At 43.9% G+C, this 17,544-nt stretch overlaps 6 protein-coding genes across 6 annotated transcripts; 1 reads left to right on the top strand and 5 right to left on the bottom strand.

The window, feature by feature from the left end:
- Positions 1–5,090: 5,090 nt before the first annotated feature.
- Positions 5,091–5,502, bottom strand: LOC102527798 (histone H2B type 1-C/E/F/G/I). The gene has a single exon (XM_006215259.4). The coding sequence runs from the start codon at positions 5,500–5,502 to the stop codon at positions 5,122–5,124; it is 381 nt and encodes a 126-aa protein (XP_006215321.1). The 3' UTR covers positions 5,091–5,121.
- A 234-nt stretch (positions 5,503–5,736) lies between these two features.
- Positions 5,737–6,369, top strand: LOC140687763 (histone H2A type 1). Its single transcript, XM_072945536.1, has one exon. The coding sequence runs from the start codon at positions 5,816–5,818 to the stop codon at positions 6,206–6,208; it is 393 nt and encodes a 130-aa protein (XP_072801637.1). The 5' UTR covers positions 5,737–5,815; the 3' UTR covers positions 6,209–6,369.
- Positions 6,370–6,485: 116 nt separating this feature from the next.
- Positions 6,486–7,535, bottom strand: H1-5 (H1.5 linker histone, cluster member). The gene has a single exon (XM_006215258.4). It carries the CDS (start codon positions 7,484–7,486, stop codon positions 6,806–6,808), a length of 681 nt encoding a protein of 226 aa, XP_006215320.1. The 5' UTR covers positions 7,487–7,535; the 3' UTR covers positions 6,486–6,805.
- A 2,267-nt stretch (positions 7,536–9,802) lies between these two features.
- Positions 9,803–10,236, bottom strand: LOC140687762 (histone H3.1). The gene has a single exon (XM_072945535.1). The coding sequence runs from the start codon at positions 10,230–10,232 to the stop codon at positions 9,822–9,824; it is 411 nt and encodes a 136-aa protein (XP_072801636.1). The 5' UTR covers positions 10,233–10,236; the 3' UTR covers positions 9,803–9,821.
- Positions 10,237–11,057: 821 nt separating this feature from the next.
- Positions 11,058–11,415, bottom strand: LOC116284493 (histone H4). Its single transcript, XM_031688277.2, has one exon. The coding sequence runs from the start codon at positions 11,413–11,415 to the stop codon at positions 11,104–11,106; it is 312 nt and encodes a 103-aa protein (XP_031544137.1). The 3' UTR covers positions 11,058–11,103.
- Positions 11,416–15,764: 4,349 nt separating this feature from the next.
- LOC140687761 (histone H3.1) lies at positions 15,765–16,590 on the bottom strand. The gene has a single exon (XM_072945534.1). The coding sequence runs from the start codon at positions 16,586–16,588 to the stop codon at positions 16,178–16,180; it is 411 nt and encodes a 136-aa protein (XP_072801635.1). The 5' UTR covers positions 16,589–16,590; the 3' UTR covers positions 15,765–16,177.
- Positions 16,591–17,544: the final 954 nt, after the last annotated feature.

Below are 17,544 nucleotides of genomic sequence, written 5' to 3'. Positions count from 1 at the left end.
TGTAACAGCGTGATAAATAACATGCCCGCAGGCTCCATGACAGTCCCAAGGACAACTGCAAAAGGCCAAAGAATGGGCACTGGCCCAATTCATGGGGATCCCAGCCCCTTCCCCAGGGCAGTTGAAATGATCTCACCTGTAGGCATGTGAAGCTACTGAGCCCATAAAAACTGACAACACCATGACTAGCAGCCTTTTCACTCCCTCCCCTTTAGAGATGGCCCACATTCTGTCTATGAAGTGTGTACCTACTTTTACTTTAACCTGAACACCCAATTCCCACACCTCTTTCTTTGCCTTTATCTTGCCTTACACTGTATGTGGTATGTATCTCTCTAAATAAATCTACATTTACTCAACAGTGGCTCTCACTTGAATTCTTTCCTGTGCAAAGCCAAGGACCCACACCTGGCAGGGCATGTCCTAGGGGCTCAACTGAGACCTGGGACACGGCCCTCCTCATGCCCCACATCCATTTTCCTGCATCACTGGCAGATCTTAAAGTTCTCACTAACACTTGTTAACCTTTGTCTCCCACACCCCAACCTCGATTTTTCAACTTCATAAGAAAGAACATGTCTGAGGCTCAAAGTAGTAGGCAGCAAACGGCATATAACTGGACTTAAATAATATGTATATTTTAATAATGTTTTATAGTTATATTCTGTTTATGGTCAGCGGTAGAAACTTTCCAGTAAGATAGTGATGTACAGTTGTCTTTTAAAATACATTGATTTCATTTTCTACAGAGTATATTTAAAGAAAAAGATTAAGTAAATAATGGTATAGGCTGTACCCTGATACAGCAAAAAGAAAAAAATCATAAAAGTGGAATTTAAATAACTGAAGTTTGAGCAGTACTAAATAAAATAATATAAGCAATGTCATAAAACAATAAATGGCAAAATGACACTATTGTTATATTTTATACTGCTACATAAATTATATATCTATATATGTTATATAAATCATAAATAATACATTATTATAATATTAACAACAATAATTATAGCATATGTAGTTGTATATATAAATATAAAATATAATTAATGTTATTTATCATATTATTACATCAAACTATGTTTAATATTAACTGCTATAGGAGTTTAGAGGGAGTAAATATTACTCAGGAATGTGATAATCTGGGATAGATTCTTGGAAGAGGTCTAACAAGGTTCAACCTTGAAAGAAAGGATTGCTGAGACTTCAGTTGGTGTATTATCTGCTAAATATGTTGTGTAACACATTATTCCAAAATTGAGCAGCTTGAGACAGCAAACACATTACCTCACGGAGTTTCTTAGGGTCAGGAGTTCAAGATCTCTCATGAGGCTGCCATCAAGGATTTTGGTCATCTGAAGGTTTGACTGGGACTGGAGCTTCTAAGGTCCAAGAAAAGTCTTGCTTATTTACAATGCTGTTGGCTGGAGGCCTCAGTATCTCACCATGTGGGCATCTCTATAAGGTTACTCATGACAAGGGCTGGCTTCCTTCCTCAGCAGCAAGTGATGCAAGAGAAGTGGAAGTCCCTTATCTAATCTTGGAAGTGACTTACCATCTCTTCTGTCATATTCTGTTGACCATAATCCTGGAGCAATGAGGGGAGGGCACAGATATTAGAAGGTGTGGGTCACTGGATGCCATCTGAGAGGCCATTTCCCACAGTTGGCACAGAATAGTGTGCCTCTCAATTCTCAGAGGCATCAGTATTATCTGGAGAATTTCAAATACCCCAGATGCCCAGGTCCCACCTCTTATAAATTTAATCAGAATCTCTGGGGGCAAATCTCAGCAGTTACATATTGTTTCAAAATATGTAACTGCTGGATGCAAAAGGAGTGAGAAACTGGAACTACAGAACTGATCGAGTGAGAGTGGCCATTTGCTTATTACCTAATTATATGGCTAATATACCATGAGAAACAATATGAAAGATTTTGCTGTCTTGGTTTGAGACAAGGGTGGAAATAAAGCCAGAAAAAGTGAAAGAAGTGGCAGAAAGTTTAAGATTCAGGAGTGGACCTGTGTATTAAAAAGTGAGTATGGCTTTTAATGTTTGAAAGACAGCCTTATTTGTCAATGGCCCATGTTCGTGTGGTCCCTGGGGAACCCCAACTGGAAGCCGATTCAAAATTAGTGATTCTTCCACAGAGATCTGCTCAGTTCAGGAGGCTGTGGAGAAGGGGACTATACTGGAACAAAAAGTAGCTGTTGGGAATAAATGGCCTGGGGTTCCTATATCTGTAGGGAAGAGTGTGGCACTTTTCTGGGGGCCCTGATGCCGAGACTCCTTCTCTCTGACTTCTCTGGGAGGTTTCAGCAAAGAAGCAAAATGACACTTCCATGCAGAGCACCTTGCCTGTTCTTCTTTGAGGTCCAGGATCAGGGGTCGAAATGAGTCACAGCCGATCACCCAAAACCATTCTGCAGCTACTAAGAATTTGAAATACATGACAAGGAAATGCAAAGACAGTATACTGTCATACAAGGTCTAACACATTCTGGAAAGCTCCTTCCCCACCGCTCTTTCCCACCTCCAGCTATTGTGTTGCCTCAGTTCCAGCCTCATTGGCCACCTCCTGTCCCTTAAAGAACATCGGGTACTTCCCCCTCACCCCACATGTACACTCAAGGCCTCTTTTTCCTGCTTCCTTCTGCCTAGAATTATCTTTCCTACTCCCTCATCTCCTCATCTTTGTTAAAATTTCACCTTGTTGATGAGCATTCTGTGATTATGTTATTTAAAATGGAAGAAAAAAAACACTTCCTATCTTTCTTTTCTGCTTCGTGTACCAGACATTTAATATCTTCTGACACTCTTTTTTTATTGCAGTTTTTATCAGCCTGTCTTTTCCCATATTAGAAAATAAACTCTGTGAGTGCATGACTTTTTTTCTCTTTAGTTCACTGCTGTATTTCTGGCACCTAGAAGAGTTTATGGGATGCAATATGTGCTCAACAAACGTTTATTGAAAGAAAAAATGAACTAATAAACACTGTATGGGTTGGATTTTGAGGTTGAGTTTGAGACATGAAGATGTCCTAAGCCTTTCAAATGCCAAATAGATGTACAAGATTCCTTTTTAATATATACAAAATATATGTGCCTATTAATCTACAATTCATAAGCATTCACCAAGCATTCTTGCTGATCCTTACAATATTCATGTGACTGTAAAATTGATGTTATCCCTAGTTTACTGACAGGGAAACCGAGTTTCAGAGAAGCTGAAATCTTGGCCTCTTAAAGTAAGTAGTACAAGTTTTAGGAACTGGTCTCCTAATTTCAAATGTCAGTCCTGTAGGCCGACCATAACAGCAGGGACAGGTAATGTTGGTTAAAAATGAATTGTAAAACAAAAATGCTAAATACTAAAAGAAGATTCTAGAAATAAATCACACTTCTTAAGTCTAATGGAAATAAAGGCATAAAGATACAGGAAAGACAGGGAGGGCCCCGCTTGCACATAGGCAGGATGTATGTGTGTGGGAAAGGTTGAAATAGGAAGGGGAAAAAATCTGGAAAAATTTCAAGAAAGGAGAACAAAGCAAGCTGGAAAAATAAAAGAAGGTTTCAGAGATTAGATTTGGACACTAGCTCTGCAGGACAGACAGGATTTAGATGGTAGATGAACAGGGGCGTTACAGAATGGGGAACAGCCATATGGTGTATTTCAAGAAATAACAATCTAGTGTTAGTTTATGTCTTCACTGCATCAATAACAATACTAATTTCATATTTAATGTTGATTAATGTAGTAAAGAAATGAACTAAACTCGATAAATATTCTGCAAGTGTTTCCAGCCAACTTTTTGAGCCTACTGGAAACACAATCACTAGCTTTGTCTGCAGTCATGGCTTTAACTCTCTCCTTTGCTCCTGAGCTCTTTTGTTCAGCCTCAGTTTTATGCTTTCTATTCCCACAAACCTAAGGCCTCTTGTCCTTCAATGGAAAAAGGTTGAATAATACCTAGAAAAACAGTAAAGATGTTAGGTTTTTAAGATCATAGTATCTGATGGTTGGTAGAATGCATGGGACTTTTATGTCCACACTGATTCTTGAAAATGTCTAATTAGCTCTAAAATACCAGCCTAAACACTGGGAGACTGGCATATCCCCCTGGGAGGAAAATGCCATCCTGATACTCCTCTTCACATCTCAAAGATTGCCTTTTCATGTAGGATTTCTCCCTTCAAACAGGAGGGAAAAAAAAAAGGTGAAGCAGAAATAGAATGAGATGCAATGTGGAGCTGACTCAGAAAAGAAAATGACCTACAGTCAATTCTTTTTCCCAAGTAAAAAATTTGACCATGTGAAAATAGTGAATAGGAATGCCACCTGGCTCCAAAGGTGGTAAAACATTAACACTTAAGAATATGCTGCAGGATCCAATTGCATCTTAGTGGAACTTCACGACGAAAGATGTGGACGTGCAGACACGTACAGTACCTTGGTCTACCCAGGAAAAATGTAGAGTAAGTGGTAGAAAAATTCAAACATCTGGATTTTCAAATGAGGATACAATCCCACTCCTAACTGGTGAAGAGAGGTGATTTAATTCCACTCTAATCTTTTTCCTCTTTCTCCATCTTTATGTGAACACGAGGTTATTTTGTGCAAATGTGTGAGTTGGAGGTAGCAAGACAGCACATATCCAGGATTGATGTTACATAAGAAAAACCTAAAGGGAATACAACGTGGTAATTTTCCTTTAACCTGTTTTCTGTGATGTTTTTGGATCATGTTGCGGCAGGAGGGTGAGGGACTGCAGTCAGCAGCTGGTGAATATGGTAACTTGTAAACGTTCAGTTAAAGAACATTTGAAAATGTGTAGCAACTAGTTGGGTGATAGTTAAAATGAGTCTGGTTAAATGAAGTAACCACAATAAAATTCGTTTTGGTTCATATCTCTAGCATGTCTCTATAACCTTACCTGAAATATCAGAAACCCAAAATCTAACTTTTTGCACCAATTAAGAAGCACTTATTAAGGGCTTATTAAAGGCCATTGTCTTCCTCTAAAGCTGGTAAGTGCCAGTTCTCTTTGGAAAGCGTGGGTGGCTCTGAAAAGAGCCTTTGGGTGTGAACGAGCCTGATAAATCACTATACAGCCAATGAATCACTTGGAGCTGGTGTACTTGGTGACGGCCTTGGTGCCCTCGGACACAGCGTGCTTGGCCAGCTCCCCGGGCAACAGCAGGCGCACGGCCGTCTGGATCTCCCGGGAAGTGATGGTCGAGCGCTTGTTGTAGTGCGCCAGGCGCGACGCCTCGCCCGCGATGCGCTCGAAGATGTCGTTGACGAACGAGTTCATGATGCCCATGGCCTTGGACGAGATGCCGGTGTCCGGGTGGACCTGCTTCAGCACCTTGTACACGTACACGGAGTAGCTCTCTTTGCGGCTGCGCTTGCGCTTCTTGCCGTCCTTCTTCTGCGCCTTGGTCACCGCCTTCTTGGAACCCTTCTTCGGGGCTGGAGCGGACTTGGCTGGCTCGGGCATGGTGAATAGAAGGCGCAACACTGCAGAAACAAGTGAGCACGGAATGGCTCGAGTCCTTTTTATTTACAGCTCCGTATGCAAGTAATATTGTAAAGCTCTATGTCTGATTGGCTAATACGAGTGATGATGTTAAATGACAGTATTGTCCAATGAGAACGCACGTTTTAAAGGCACTGTGTTTGTCTTGTTTAAAATGAAACTGCAACGGTAGCCAATGGAATAGCTTCTTTTTCGCGCCCAGCTACAGCTATAAATTGTGCGTCTGTCCTCTTTTTCTTTACTCGTCCTTCGTATAGGCTTTAGGTATTGCGCAATGTCTGGACGTGGTAAGCAGGGCGGCAAGGCTCGCGCCAAGGCCAAGACCCGCTCTTCGCGGGCCGGGCTCCAGTTCCCCGTGGGCCGAGTGCACCGCCTGCTCCGCAAGGGCAACTACGCCGAGCGGGTCGGGGCCGGCGCGCCGGTGTACCTGGCGGCGGTGCTGGAGTACCTGACGGCCGAGATCCTGGAGCTGGCGGGCAACGCGGCCCGCGACAACAAGAAGACGCGCATCATCCCGCGCCACCTGCAGCTGGCCATCCGCAACGACGAGGAGCTCAACAAGCTGCTGGGCAAAGTCACCATCGCTCAGGGTGGCGTCCTGCCCAACATCCAGGCCGTGCTGCTGCCCAAGAAGACCGAGAGCCACCACAAGGCCAAGGGCAAGTAGAAAGGCCTCAATAGCAACGCAATTTTGAGGAAAGAACCAAAGGCTCTTTTCAGAGCCACCTACTTTGTCTGCGAAGGAGCTGCGACAATACTTTGACCTACTCCCTTTGTGCACTGTTGACTGGAGGAAAGGAATTTCGTGTAACTTGTTTGGCAAGCAATTTGAAGTCATTTATCAGGTGTAGATTTTATATGCTGTCTCTTTAGACAACAGTATCAATCAAATGGAAACAAAAGTAAGAATTGACCAATCGGAACTTGGCGCGGGCTATTGAAAGTGTCACCCGAGAAATCAGGACCTCTATGAACAGCCAGTAACCCATGCTCTCAACATGTATTCTTGGGACAATTTTGCAGAGGTTGCTTGAACAAGGCCGTTTTCTGGCTTTATAGGTCTTGAGAAGGTATAGAAAGGAAGCTTTCAGTCAAAAGTAGAAAAAAGCTGAAATGGACAGGGGGAAGCGACAAACTGCTTTGGCAGAGGGTTGAGAAAGCAATGTGCTTTTAGGATAACAGTACTGTGTACAGCCATTTTTAGAGATCTCTGGGTGGCTCTGAAAAGAGCCTTTGGGGTTTGCTTTTTTCAAGCGCCAACTTCCTACTTCTTCTTGGGAGCCGCCTTCTTCGCCTTTGCAGCTTTGGGTTTTGCTGCCTTAGGCTTAGCCGCTTTGGGTTTGGCCGCCTTTGGCTTCACTGTCTTGGGCTTAGCAGGGCTCTTGGCAGCTTTCTTAGGCTTTGCGGCGGCTTTGGTCTTCTTGGGACTCTTGGCCACCTTTTTGACACCAGCAGCCGCGGGCTTCTTAGCTTTCTTAGGAGTCTTCTTCACGGCTTTCTTGGCTCCAGCAGCCTTCTTAGGCTTCTTAGGGGTGGCCCCTGCAGGTTTCTTGGCTTTAGCAGCTCCCGCCTTCTTGGCTTTGGGCTTGGCTTCCCCGGTCGCCGCCTTCTTGTTGAGCTTAAAGGAGCCGGAGGCGCCGGTGCCCTTGGTCTGCACTAAGGTGCCCTTGCTCACCAGGCTCTTGAGACCCAGCTTGATACGGCTGTTGTTCTTCTCAACGTCGTAGCCGCCAGCTGCCAGCGCCTTCTTGAGCGCAGCCAAAGAAAGGCCATTGCGCTCTTTGGAAGCAGCCACAGCTTTAGTGATCAGCTCCGAAACAGGGGGCCCGGAAGCCTTGCGCTTTGCGGCGCCACCGCTCGCGGTCTTCTTGGCTGCTTTCTTCTTAGCAGGAGATTTCTCCACCGGAGCCGGGGCTGCGGTCTCAGCAGGAGCGGTTTCCGACATGGCGATGAAGAAATTGCTGGAAGAGAGATTCAAAACTCAAAGAGCAAGTTTTGCAGTGCCGCCTTGCGCGGGCCCAGGGCTTATATAAGCCGATGCTGCCCTGTGATTGGTGGAGCGTCCGATCCACCGCCCTCAGGCAGTCGCCTCTCGTGGTTGGACTCCCAAATTGTGTTTGTTAGTCCGAAAAATTTGATTAAATGCTGTAAACAATGGTACAGAATTTGACTCTTTGAAGCTCCAAAACAGGAAAACAGCCACCAGGTTCTCATACTTGTTTGTGTTTTCCAGAATCACCAGCAATTGATGAAAGATATTTTTAAAAATCCCTTCAGCTTTTCATACGAATCCACCCAGTTTAAAGCATCGAGCTAGTTAGTTGTGTGTTACAATAAATTTCTACTAAGTATCAAGTGAATGTTTTTAAAGAGGCTTTGTCCCTAAGTTCAGCCTTAGATTTTTGCAAGAGGAAAGACACTACATTCCTTGGTTTTGCCATAAACTTTGTTTCGAACTGCAGCAAGTAACACAGACACAGGGCTGCCGGTTGCCTCTAGCCCTAAATTAGCTATATACATCTTACTTTAAAAACCGGCTCGGCTTCCCAAGGAATTTCCACATGCCAGTGTCTTTAGAGAATATTTTGCAGCTTGGAAAAGTTCTGTTGTCAAAGTGACTTTTTCCAAGAGAAACAGAAATTGCTTTGCCTTCAGGATCCAATGACCTGCATTGAAATTCAAACAAGTATGTTTGGTATGTTTTTGATTACGATGCTTTCTCTCTACTTCCTAGGTGAATTCATTAAAGTAAGGGCAAAAAAAAAATCCTTAGCCTAGATAATGTATTTTAGAAAAAAAACTGAAACTTACTGAAATTTATTTGAGGTCTTCCAGTAGCCCTTAAATCACAAACTGTTTAGATAGCATGGGACTTTGCCCACCTCTCAAGGTGCTTTTCCCAATTTTCTCACTCAGACTCCTTAGCTCCATCACCATTTAACAAATTGCATGATCAGGAACATCCTCTTTTGTAGGACAACAGTGTGGGTATTTTTGTATGTGTTAAGTGAAGACAGAACTGTATCTTTAAGTGAAATAATTAGCCACTGAGTACAAGAAGTGTGGATTGGGTATTGGGAATGCAGGTGATAAATTTTAGAATTCAGGAAAACATTAATATCCAAGGGAACTGAGGCAAAGACCAGGAGGTGGAATGGTGGGTGAATTTTGCTATTTGAAGGGGGTAGTGCGGAGGAGGAAGCATGCACAGGATTTTATGCCTGAATAGGGTGTTGATTAGGATCTCTAATGCAATCAACAGTCAGTTCTTCCATGGAAAACTGTAAGCCAACAAATTTCATCTCCTCGGGAACTCCTGGGGTTGAAATTATACCTTACTACGGCCAAATCTGGACAGTGGCCTGTTTTTTTATGGCCCTCCAGCTACGAGTTTTTCTATTTTTAAATTGTATTAGAAGAAAAATGTGAAAGAGGCTATTATGTGGCCTGCAAAACCTAAAGTATTTACTATCTGGATCTTCTGCTGCTTTGAACACCAAAGACACAGTTCATGGTATGTTGTTATAGGCCTGCCTCTTTCAGAATTATGCAAATCGAGAACTAAAGAAAAGGAGATCTTAACAAGAATGTCCCCTATTGTTTCAATCACAAAGCTCTCATATTTGCGAAGGAGGTTGGGAGTGGAAGTCCATACTTTTAGGGGCAGGAGACAGTCATAATTGGAGCTAAAATCCGCTGAGCACTTACTAAGTGCCAGGTACTAGTCGAAGCACGCTCTACAAATTTGAATTCATTTGCCACATTTTAGTTGTACGAGTCTCAAAGGATGAGTAACTTGGCAAATTTATACAGCTGGTAGTATGTAGTATAGCAGCTGGGAGAGTTGAGCCTCCACCATTTCCCCCTGCAGCAGGAATGCAAGAGACATTTTCTGAAGTCACAGCGCAAAACACTGTGGAAAAGAAAAATAACTATCCATAGAAACTACAAATACTTTCCCATAAAACGGGCACCCTTCCTTCACTCACTTCGTGTAGGATAACCTGTTTCGGCTTCCAAAATGTCTACATCAGCGCTTTCACATAAAACAGCTCAATATGCTTACCTGGAGTAGAGACTACACAAGCAATCCCACACCTCATTTTCACTATTGTTTCCAAATTATGCTTATCGGCAAGGGAATGAACAACTGAGTCCACAATGGACTTCATCAAAATATCCTCCCTTTTTTCTAAGAGGATGAACAGCTCCTTCTTGGTGACAGCTGAGGGGCTCTGAAAAGAGCCTTTTGGGGTCGGGTATTGGGAAAGCTAAAAAATTTAAGCTCTTTCCCCGCGGATGCGGCGAGCGAGCTGGATGTCCTTGGGCATGATGGTGACGCGCTTGGCGTGGATGGCGCACAGGTTGGTGTCCTCGAAGAGCCCCACCAGGTAGGCCTCGCACGCCTCCTGCAGCGCCATCACGGCCGAGCTCTGGAAGCGCAGGTCGGTCTTGAAGTCCTGCGCGATCTCGCGCACCAGCCGCTGGAACGGCAGCTTGCGGATCAGCAGCTCCGTGGACTTCTGGTAGCGGCGGATCTCGCGCAGGGCCACCGTGCCGGGCCGGTAGCGGTGCGGCTTCTTCACGCCGCCCGTGGCCGGCGCGCTCTTGCGGGCCGCCTTGGTGGCCAGCTGCTTGCGCGGCGCCTTGCCGCCGGTGGACTTGCGGGCTGTCTGCTTGGTGCGAGCCATACCTGAGAAGCAACAACGACTTGAAGTGAAAACGGGAGCCAGTGGTCCCACTATTTATAGCAATTCTCGAGTCTTGATTGGACAATAGACTGCTACCTCCCTTGTCTGCCCCGCCCTTCCCGCCCACCCCGCCCACCCCGCCCACCCCGCCCACAGAATTGATCTGGGATTATTCCTTTAAGAAAGCGAAGCATTTTCCCGCCTCTGCTTAGGTCTTTAGAATAATGTACAAAGGCAATATTGGCTTTTTTTTAGAAGTTTGCAAGATGTATCATAATTAAGAAAGTTGTCTCAAGAATCTGAATGTGTCTTGCACTATTTTAAATACATGGTATGATGATTGAACTGTTTACTGAATAACATGAAAGGGAACTTGAGTGTATAAATGGAGGCATCGAAGTTGCTTGAAATCTAGTCATTATGTTCTATGCCACTATTCTCAGACCTCAGCGTGTTTAAGAACCCCTCAAAGAGCTTGCTGAAAGAAGGGTCGGCCAACTTTTCCTGTGAAAGCCCATGATAGCATTTTAGGTATTGCTGGCCATACTGAGTCAGAACAATTTGTCCTTGACGGCGAAGTGCGAGCAAAGCGGACATATAGCAAGAGATCCCAGTTTATATTAAGACTCCGTAAGAAAGGATAATGTGGGTCAAAGAACTTTTCACTGAATGTGGAGATGCTGACAGGGCGGGGGGTGGTTACGAAACGGTTTCATTAAATTGCAATGTCAAATCTAGCTCTCCGAAAACCGCCAAACCTACACAGCTGGGTGCCCAGAGAAACGGAAAGCACTAGTGCCTACAGCTCTTTTAACAGATTTAGTGGGGTGGCCCTGAAAAGGGCCTTTGAGTTAAGTGGAAATTTAAAACTCTAGCCGCCAAAGCCGTAGAGGGTGCGGCCCTGGCGCTTGAGCGCGTAGACCACGTCCATAGCCGTGACCGTCTTGCGCTTGGCGTGCTCCGTGTAGGTCACCGCGTCCCGGATCACGTTCTCCAGGAACACCTTCAGCACGCCGCGGGTCTCCTCATAGATGAGGCCGGAGATGCGCTTGACACCACCTCGACGAGCCAGACGCCGGATGGCAGGCTTAGTGATGCCCTGGATATTGTCGCGCAGCACCTTGCGGTGACGCTTTGCACCTCCTTTGCCAAGACCCTTCCCGCCCTTGCCGCGACCAGACATGTTCGCGATTCGAACAAATACAGTGTCCAATTGGCAAAGTCGCCATTTTATATAGTGGTACTTCGGACCTGTTTGGGAACTTCTCAGGCCACCTCAGGGAGTTCCCAGACCCGAAGCCCCGCCCACGTTTTCAGGCAAAGTGGAAAGGGCGGTGCTTAAACTTCTGGGTTAAAAAGACGCCTAATTAATGCAGTTTCTACAGTGTTTTGAGCTTGCCCACCGCTGGAACCCCATTTATTTGTCTGGCTCAGGACTTGCTGTCCAGTTTTATTTTGTTTCTGTCATCTCTTAGACATGGATCGCACTAGCGACTTGTGGCTGCTAGAATGAGTGTCCCATTTCAAAAGCAGTGATTGTAGTCATTTGGGGGCATTTGTGAAGAAAGCTTATCGTATCCAAAGTGCTTTCTATATAATCTCAGTGTAATCAGCCTGTGTAGCGGCTGACTGCAGTTACCTCCTCCTGATAGCTTCAAGCTGGGGCTCCTCAGTGTTCTCATCTTCGGAGCTCTCCCCTCTTCCTGACCTTTTACTAATCCTATCACCTTCCTTTGGCCGCCGTCACTCGCTGCCACATTATTGTGGGGAAAGAGAACTGACTTTTTCACATTTTCTTCATCTGGTTTAGAAACACTTCAGGAAATTGAAGAAGAAGGTCTGTTTTACTTGCCCTTTTCTTGGTGAGTCCGTGAGAAGGTGAATATGTCGCAGGGATTCCCACCCCCCCCACCTCCTTTTCTGAACTGAGAAATCGAGTGCACCCTGAAATCCCGTGGCTTTAATTTACAGATAAAGTGCAGAATGTAGAGACCAAGAACGATTTTATTCTAGGAAAGGAAACTTTCAAAGGCAGAAAGATGGGTGTCTATATGTCAAACCTGTTTAGAGTGACCTCTCTCAGGCCCTTACTTGTCTTCCAGGTATCAGATTTTGTTTTTCTGGAAATCTTCACCTTCTGTGGCCTACATTCACCTTTCTCTTTTGCAGAACATCAGTAATGTTCACCCTTCCTGTTTCAAACGTATGTGGTTAATTATTTACTCCTTGAGCAAATTTCTAATTTTATTCTAGGAATCAGTCTCCAAGATATTTATAAACTCCTTTCTAATTACAGTAGATGCAAAGCACTACATGCCCATGTTCTGTTGGTTAATCCATCTCTTACTGAGTTTCTAATCTGGCTTCCCCCTCCCCCCCCCCACCCTGTTTAGTAATGGAATCTGAGTACTTAACCTTGAAGGCATTATCTGGTGGGTAGACTCACCAAGTGTTGAATAATTGGGGTAAATATTTAGTGTTTGTTTCTCACATTAGGAGAGATATTCTTTTCTAAGAGAAATGTTGGTAATGTTTTAAATTCTGTACAATTCCCTTCCTCCTTAACTGCATGAATAAATGAGGTATTACTTGCCTTTCCAGTGTTCTGAGGGTTGCTTACTGATCCACATTTGTCTGGTGGACAGTTCTTAACATTCTTAGTTCCATGTGTTGGGTTCAATTCTTTTTATATTGTTATACTTTCAATTTGATATGTCATATATTTATTTCTTTGACGCTTGATATTTTTGTTTGCTTTGATTAAAACTTTGGAATTGACTGGAAGGTTATGTTTACATCTCTTTTACTTTTCTTTCCTTCTTCCTCATTTGAAATTAGTTTACTTACTAGTAAATAGTACCTTTCCCAATTCTCATTTCTCCTGTCCCCAAAACACATATATACTCACAGATAAACACAACAGAAACAGGCATATACACTAATCCAAAACACTAGTAGCCCTTTTCCACTCCATGAACTTAACTTCTCGGATCTTTTCCTTCCATTTCATAGTGTCTTTACACTTCCATATATACTGGCCTTTTACCAAGTCAGAACCTTAAATATGAGATATAGAAGCACAATTTCCCTTCTTCCTTGGTCCCACCTCAGCACAATCACCACCCCTGTTTCCATCCTTAAAGTTTCCATCAGCATCTATGCCTCCATGTGCTATTAAGACCAATTAAAAAAATCTGAAGAGGTGGAATCCTTTGTCCTTCCTGGTCTCTTCCTCTCTTTATCTTACCACACCCTCTTCCCTGAGGTTCCCTCTAGCATATTCTTGTCTGTTTATAGCTTGAAACCTGATTTGCAAAACCCTTTATCAGAGAAACCTCTTACTTTTTCCTGAAATCCTCTCAAGACCTAAATAGACTCTTTAATATACACAGTTTTCTTGCCTACTACTCCTTCCTTGATCTACATAATGTCCTGCCTTTGAGACAGGATGGAAGAGGGCAGGGCACAGCCATGCAAGGAATGCTACAGCAGTTAACATCAAAATGGTGAAAGATTCAACCTCCAGTAGGCCTTGAGGCTCAGGATGATGAGAGATTTAACTTCTAGTAGATCTTGAGCTTCATTATATGCCCATTGTAATGTATTAACATGGTGAATAACACGCCCACATGTACCATGGCAGTCCCAAGGCTAGCCACAAAAGGTCAAAGAGTGGGAAATGGCCAACTTCCTGGGAATCCCAGACCTTTCCCCAGACTTCTTAGACTGGTCCTTCCACTTAATAGCATATGAAGCCACCAAGCGCATAAAAACCAGCAACACAGGACCTCGCGGCAGTCCCTCTCTCCCTCTTCGGAGACGGCCCACATTCTGTCTATGGAGTGTGTACCTACTTTTACTCTAATCTGAGCACCCAATCCCCACACCTCATGGCCTTTCTCTTGCCTTTCAATGTATCTCTCTGAATAAATCTACCTTCACTCAACTGTGGCTCGCTCTTGAATTCTTTCCTGCGGGAAGTAAAGGACCCACACTTGGCGGGGCGCATCCCAGGGGCTCAACCAAGACATGGGACACAGCCCTTCTCACGCCCCACATCTGTTTTCCTGCATCACCTTGTTTCCAAAATTTCTTAATACTATGTGACCAATGATGATTTTTTTATAGTTCCTTCTAGGTGTCTCCTGATTTAGTTTTCATGCCTGAAGTATATCAAAAGATAGTTGTCAGAAACTCTGATTCTCTTTTATTCACTTCACCTTACTAGCATCTCCAGGGTTGGATATTGAGAGAACAAGAATCAGGATAAAGGAGAGAGTTCCTGGGTTAGGGAGTTCCCTGCTGTCTTGCCCTCCTGAGTTTACAACAGGGATAGAGGCTAAGAACATAGTTTCCAAGCTTCTAATTTTTAAAAGACTGGTTACTATAGACTGAATGTTTCTGTCTCCCCAAAATTCATATGTTGAAACCGAATCTCATGAGGGTATTTGGAAGTGGGGTCATTCGGAGGTGCTTAGATCATAAGTGCTCTCATGAATGGGATTTGTCCCCTATAAAATAGACCCCCCTGTCTTCCATACCATGAGAAAATAGCCATCCATGAATTAAGAAGTGGGATCTTACCAGACACTGAATCTGACAGCACCTTGATCTTGGACTTCCCACCCTCCAGAATTGTGAGAAATATATTTCTATTGTTTATAAGCCACCTAGTCTAAGGCATTCTGTTACAATAGCCCAAGCAGACTAAGACACTGATGTTCTACAAGTCGTGTTTTTAGAAAAGTACTCAGATTTGGTGCTCTTGATTTTGGTGGTTTTTCTAGTTTTTCGGGAATTAAAGCTAGAAAACAATGTTGGAGATCCTGACACAGGTGGGCCCAGGTATGAACTGAATGACAGTAGCAAGGCTGAGCCTTGGATTCAGCTCTTGCTTTTGCCATTTACTTGTTTCTTGACCTCAGAAGAAGGAATTTCTTATCATGCACTCACTGTATTTTAATTATTCATTCATCCCGTGAATTATCTCTACTTTCTTGCTACCATAAATAGTTCCTTGATAAATTTTTTGATAAAAAGTCTGTAGGAAAATTTCCTTGGGGCATAGGCCTGGGCACACCCAACTTTACTAAATACACCAGGCAGTTTTCCAAACCATCTTCTGCAAAACTATCATCAGTAAACCACCACATGAAATTAAATTCTTACAATTCCCAACAATAGGTTATTTATACACCAGCTTTCTGATTTTGCCAGTCTGATGGGTGTTGGGTAGTATTTCATTGTTGTCTTAATTTGTATTTATCTGACTAAAAGTGAAGTTTTAAAAGCCTTTATATAATTGGTAGCCATTTATATAATTGGTATCTCCATTGAAAAACTATTTTTTTTTTCATGGTAAGAGGTAGATACTCTTAAGTATTTTTTAACACAGAACACTCATTGCTATAAACTTTCAGGCCACTTATGTAGGTACAAATTTTAATGTAGATTCTATCAGTTTCCATCTCAGAAAGTTCACTATTTCCATCCTTGTCCAGATCAGAAACATTATTGGCAGAGATACAGAAAATATCCATTTTATACATTTCAGACTCTTTCAGAATGAGAACCGCATGCCAGCAGCAGCCCCCATGCTGGAGTGGAGTGGAGTAGCCCTCAAGCTTCATTTACAGTCAGTTTTTGCTCCCCTGCTTGACATCTCATTTCAGGTTTTCAGGAGGGAGACAAAGGGAGGGTTCTGAAAGCATTTCTCACCTAGAGCAAGTTTCCTTTTTAAACAGCTAACAAACATTTAACGGCGTGTGTAGCCTTGGCAAGTGCACTTGTGCTTATTTTGCATGCGACTAAAAAGACCTAGTTCTTCCATAAAATATTTTTTCTCCCGTTCTATTAACACCGAACCTAGTGACAGCCACTCTTGGTGAGAATGGAAGTGGCTCTTAAAAGAGCCTTTGGGAGAACAAATGCGCTTAGGACAGGGTTTATGCCCTCTCCCCGCGGATGCGGCGCGCGAGCTGGATGTCCTTGGGCATGATGGTGACGCGCTTGGCGTGGATGGCGCACAGGTTGGTGTCCTCGAACAGCCCCACCAGGTAGGCCTCGCACGCCTCCTGCAGCGCCATCACGGCCGAGCTCTGGAAGCGCAGGTCGGTCTTGAAGTCCTGCGCGATCTCGCGCACCAGCCGCTGGAACGGCAGCTTGCGGATCAGCAGCTCCGTGGACTTCTGGTAGCGGCGGATCTCGCGCAGGGCCACCGTGCCGGGCCGGTAGCGGTGCGGCTTCTTCACGCCGCCCGTGGCCGGCGCGCTCTTGCGGGCCGCCTTGGTGGCCAGCTGCTTGCGCGGCGCCTTGCCGCCGGTGGACTTGCGGGCTGTCTGCTTGGTACGAGCCATCAGCTTAGCGCTTGTGCTGTGAAATAAGCAACTGGAGAACTGATGCCAGAACCTAGCTTTATACTAGTAATCGGATCCTGATTGGTCAGAACTGTCGCAGGCGTCACCTGATTGGCTTTTATTCCAATCTTCATTTGATTCCTACTGCCCCTGAAAAGGTTTTGTTTTCCATACTAACAGTTGTTTTCAATTCTTACAGAAAAGAATTATTTATGACTTTTCTCTATCCGGAGTTTATGGTTTTCTACCAAAAAGTTAAGATCCCACCAGTAAAAGGAATCTCACGCAGTATTTGTAGAAATCAGCGCCTAAATTTTTCTTAAATGTATTTTCATTGGATTCTTTTTCCCTTCTCAATGTTGGGGGAAATTACAGCAGACTAACGTATTCATTAGCTTCTCTGAAAAGTAGTTTCATTTCATAACTGCGTCAAGATCTGCTTTTAATGACTGTACCAAGACCTAGAATAGAGTTAAAACAGGCTCTGACACAGCGACCCCTGAACACAGAACTTTAGTTTCCACAGCGTGGTATGGGGAAGGAGGAGCTCGATGTGTTTGACTACAAACTAGTAAGTGGTTATCCGACTTCATTAACTGATCTTGATGCAATCAAATGGCTGATTGGACTTTAATATGTAAGTTGTGTACTTGGCAGACCTGGAGTGAGGATAGGTTTACATTCATCATTTATCAGGTGTTTTCCTGTAAATAGGGATAGCTATGAAAAGAGCCTCTGAGATGGGAGAGTTTTACTTTACCAATGGACCATTGGGTTCTCCTAACGATAAATACCTAGAAACAAAACAAAACTTGGTTTAATATTTAACTTACTGGCGCATATAATCACCGGAACTGTGTTCCTAGGGCGGGGGCGGGTGTTGGGGTGACAAAAGGCGGGTGGCTTCAGTTTTATAGGAGTATTGTAAATTGGTCTTTACCAGATCCAAGTCAACG

This window comes from Vicugna pacos, chromosome 20 (assembly GCF_048564905.1).
Source record: "Vicugna pacos chromosome 20, VicPac4, whole genome shotgun sequence".
NCBI classification, from domain to species: Eukaryota; Metazoa; Chordata; class Mammalia; order Artiodactyla; family Camelidae; genus Vicugna; species Vicugna pacos.
Note: the sequence above shows the minus strand (reverse complement) of the source record. Positions and strands in the feature narration are given on the sequence as shown.

What these genes read in the sequence shown, in the direction of transcription:
- LOC102527798 (XM_006215259.4), bottom strand. Translation starts at nt 5,502, where the DNA reads ATGCCCGAGCCAGCCAAGTCCGCTCCAGCCCCGAAGAAGGGTTCCAAG.
- LOC140687763 (XM_072945536.1), top strand. Translation starts at nt 5,816, where the DNA reads ATGTCTGGACGTGGTAAGCAGGGCGGCAAGGCTCGCGCCAAGGCCAAG.
- H1-5 (XM_006215258.4), bottom strand. Translation starts at nt 7,486, where the DNA reads ATGTCGGAAACCGCTCCTGCTGAGACCGCAGCCCCGGCTCCGGTGGAG.
- LOC140687762 (XM_072945535.1), bottom strand. Translation starts at nt 10,232, where the DNA reads ATGGCTCGCACCAAGCAGACAGCCCGCAAGTCCACCGGCGGCAAGGCG.
- LOC116284493 (XM_031688277.2), bottom strand. Translation starts at nt 11,415, where the DNA reads ATGTCTGGTCGCGGCAAGGGCGGGAAGGGTCTTGGCAAAGGAGGTGCA.
- LOC140687761 (XM_072945534.1), bottom strand. Translation starts at nt 16,588, where the DNA reads ATGGCTCGTACCAAGCAGACAGCCCGCAAGTCCACCGGCGGCAAGGCG.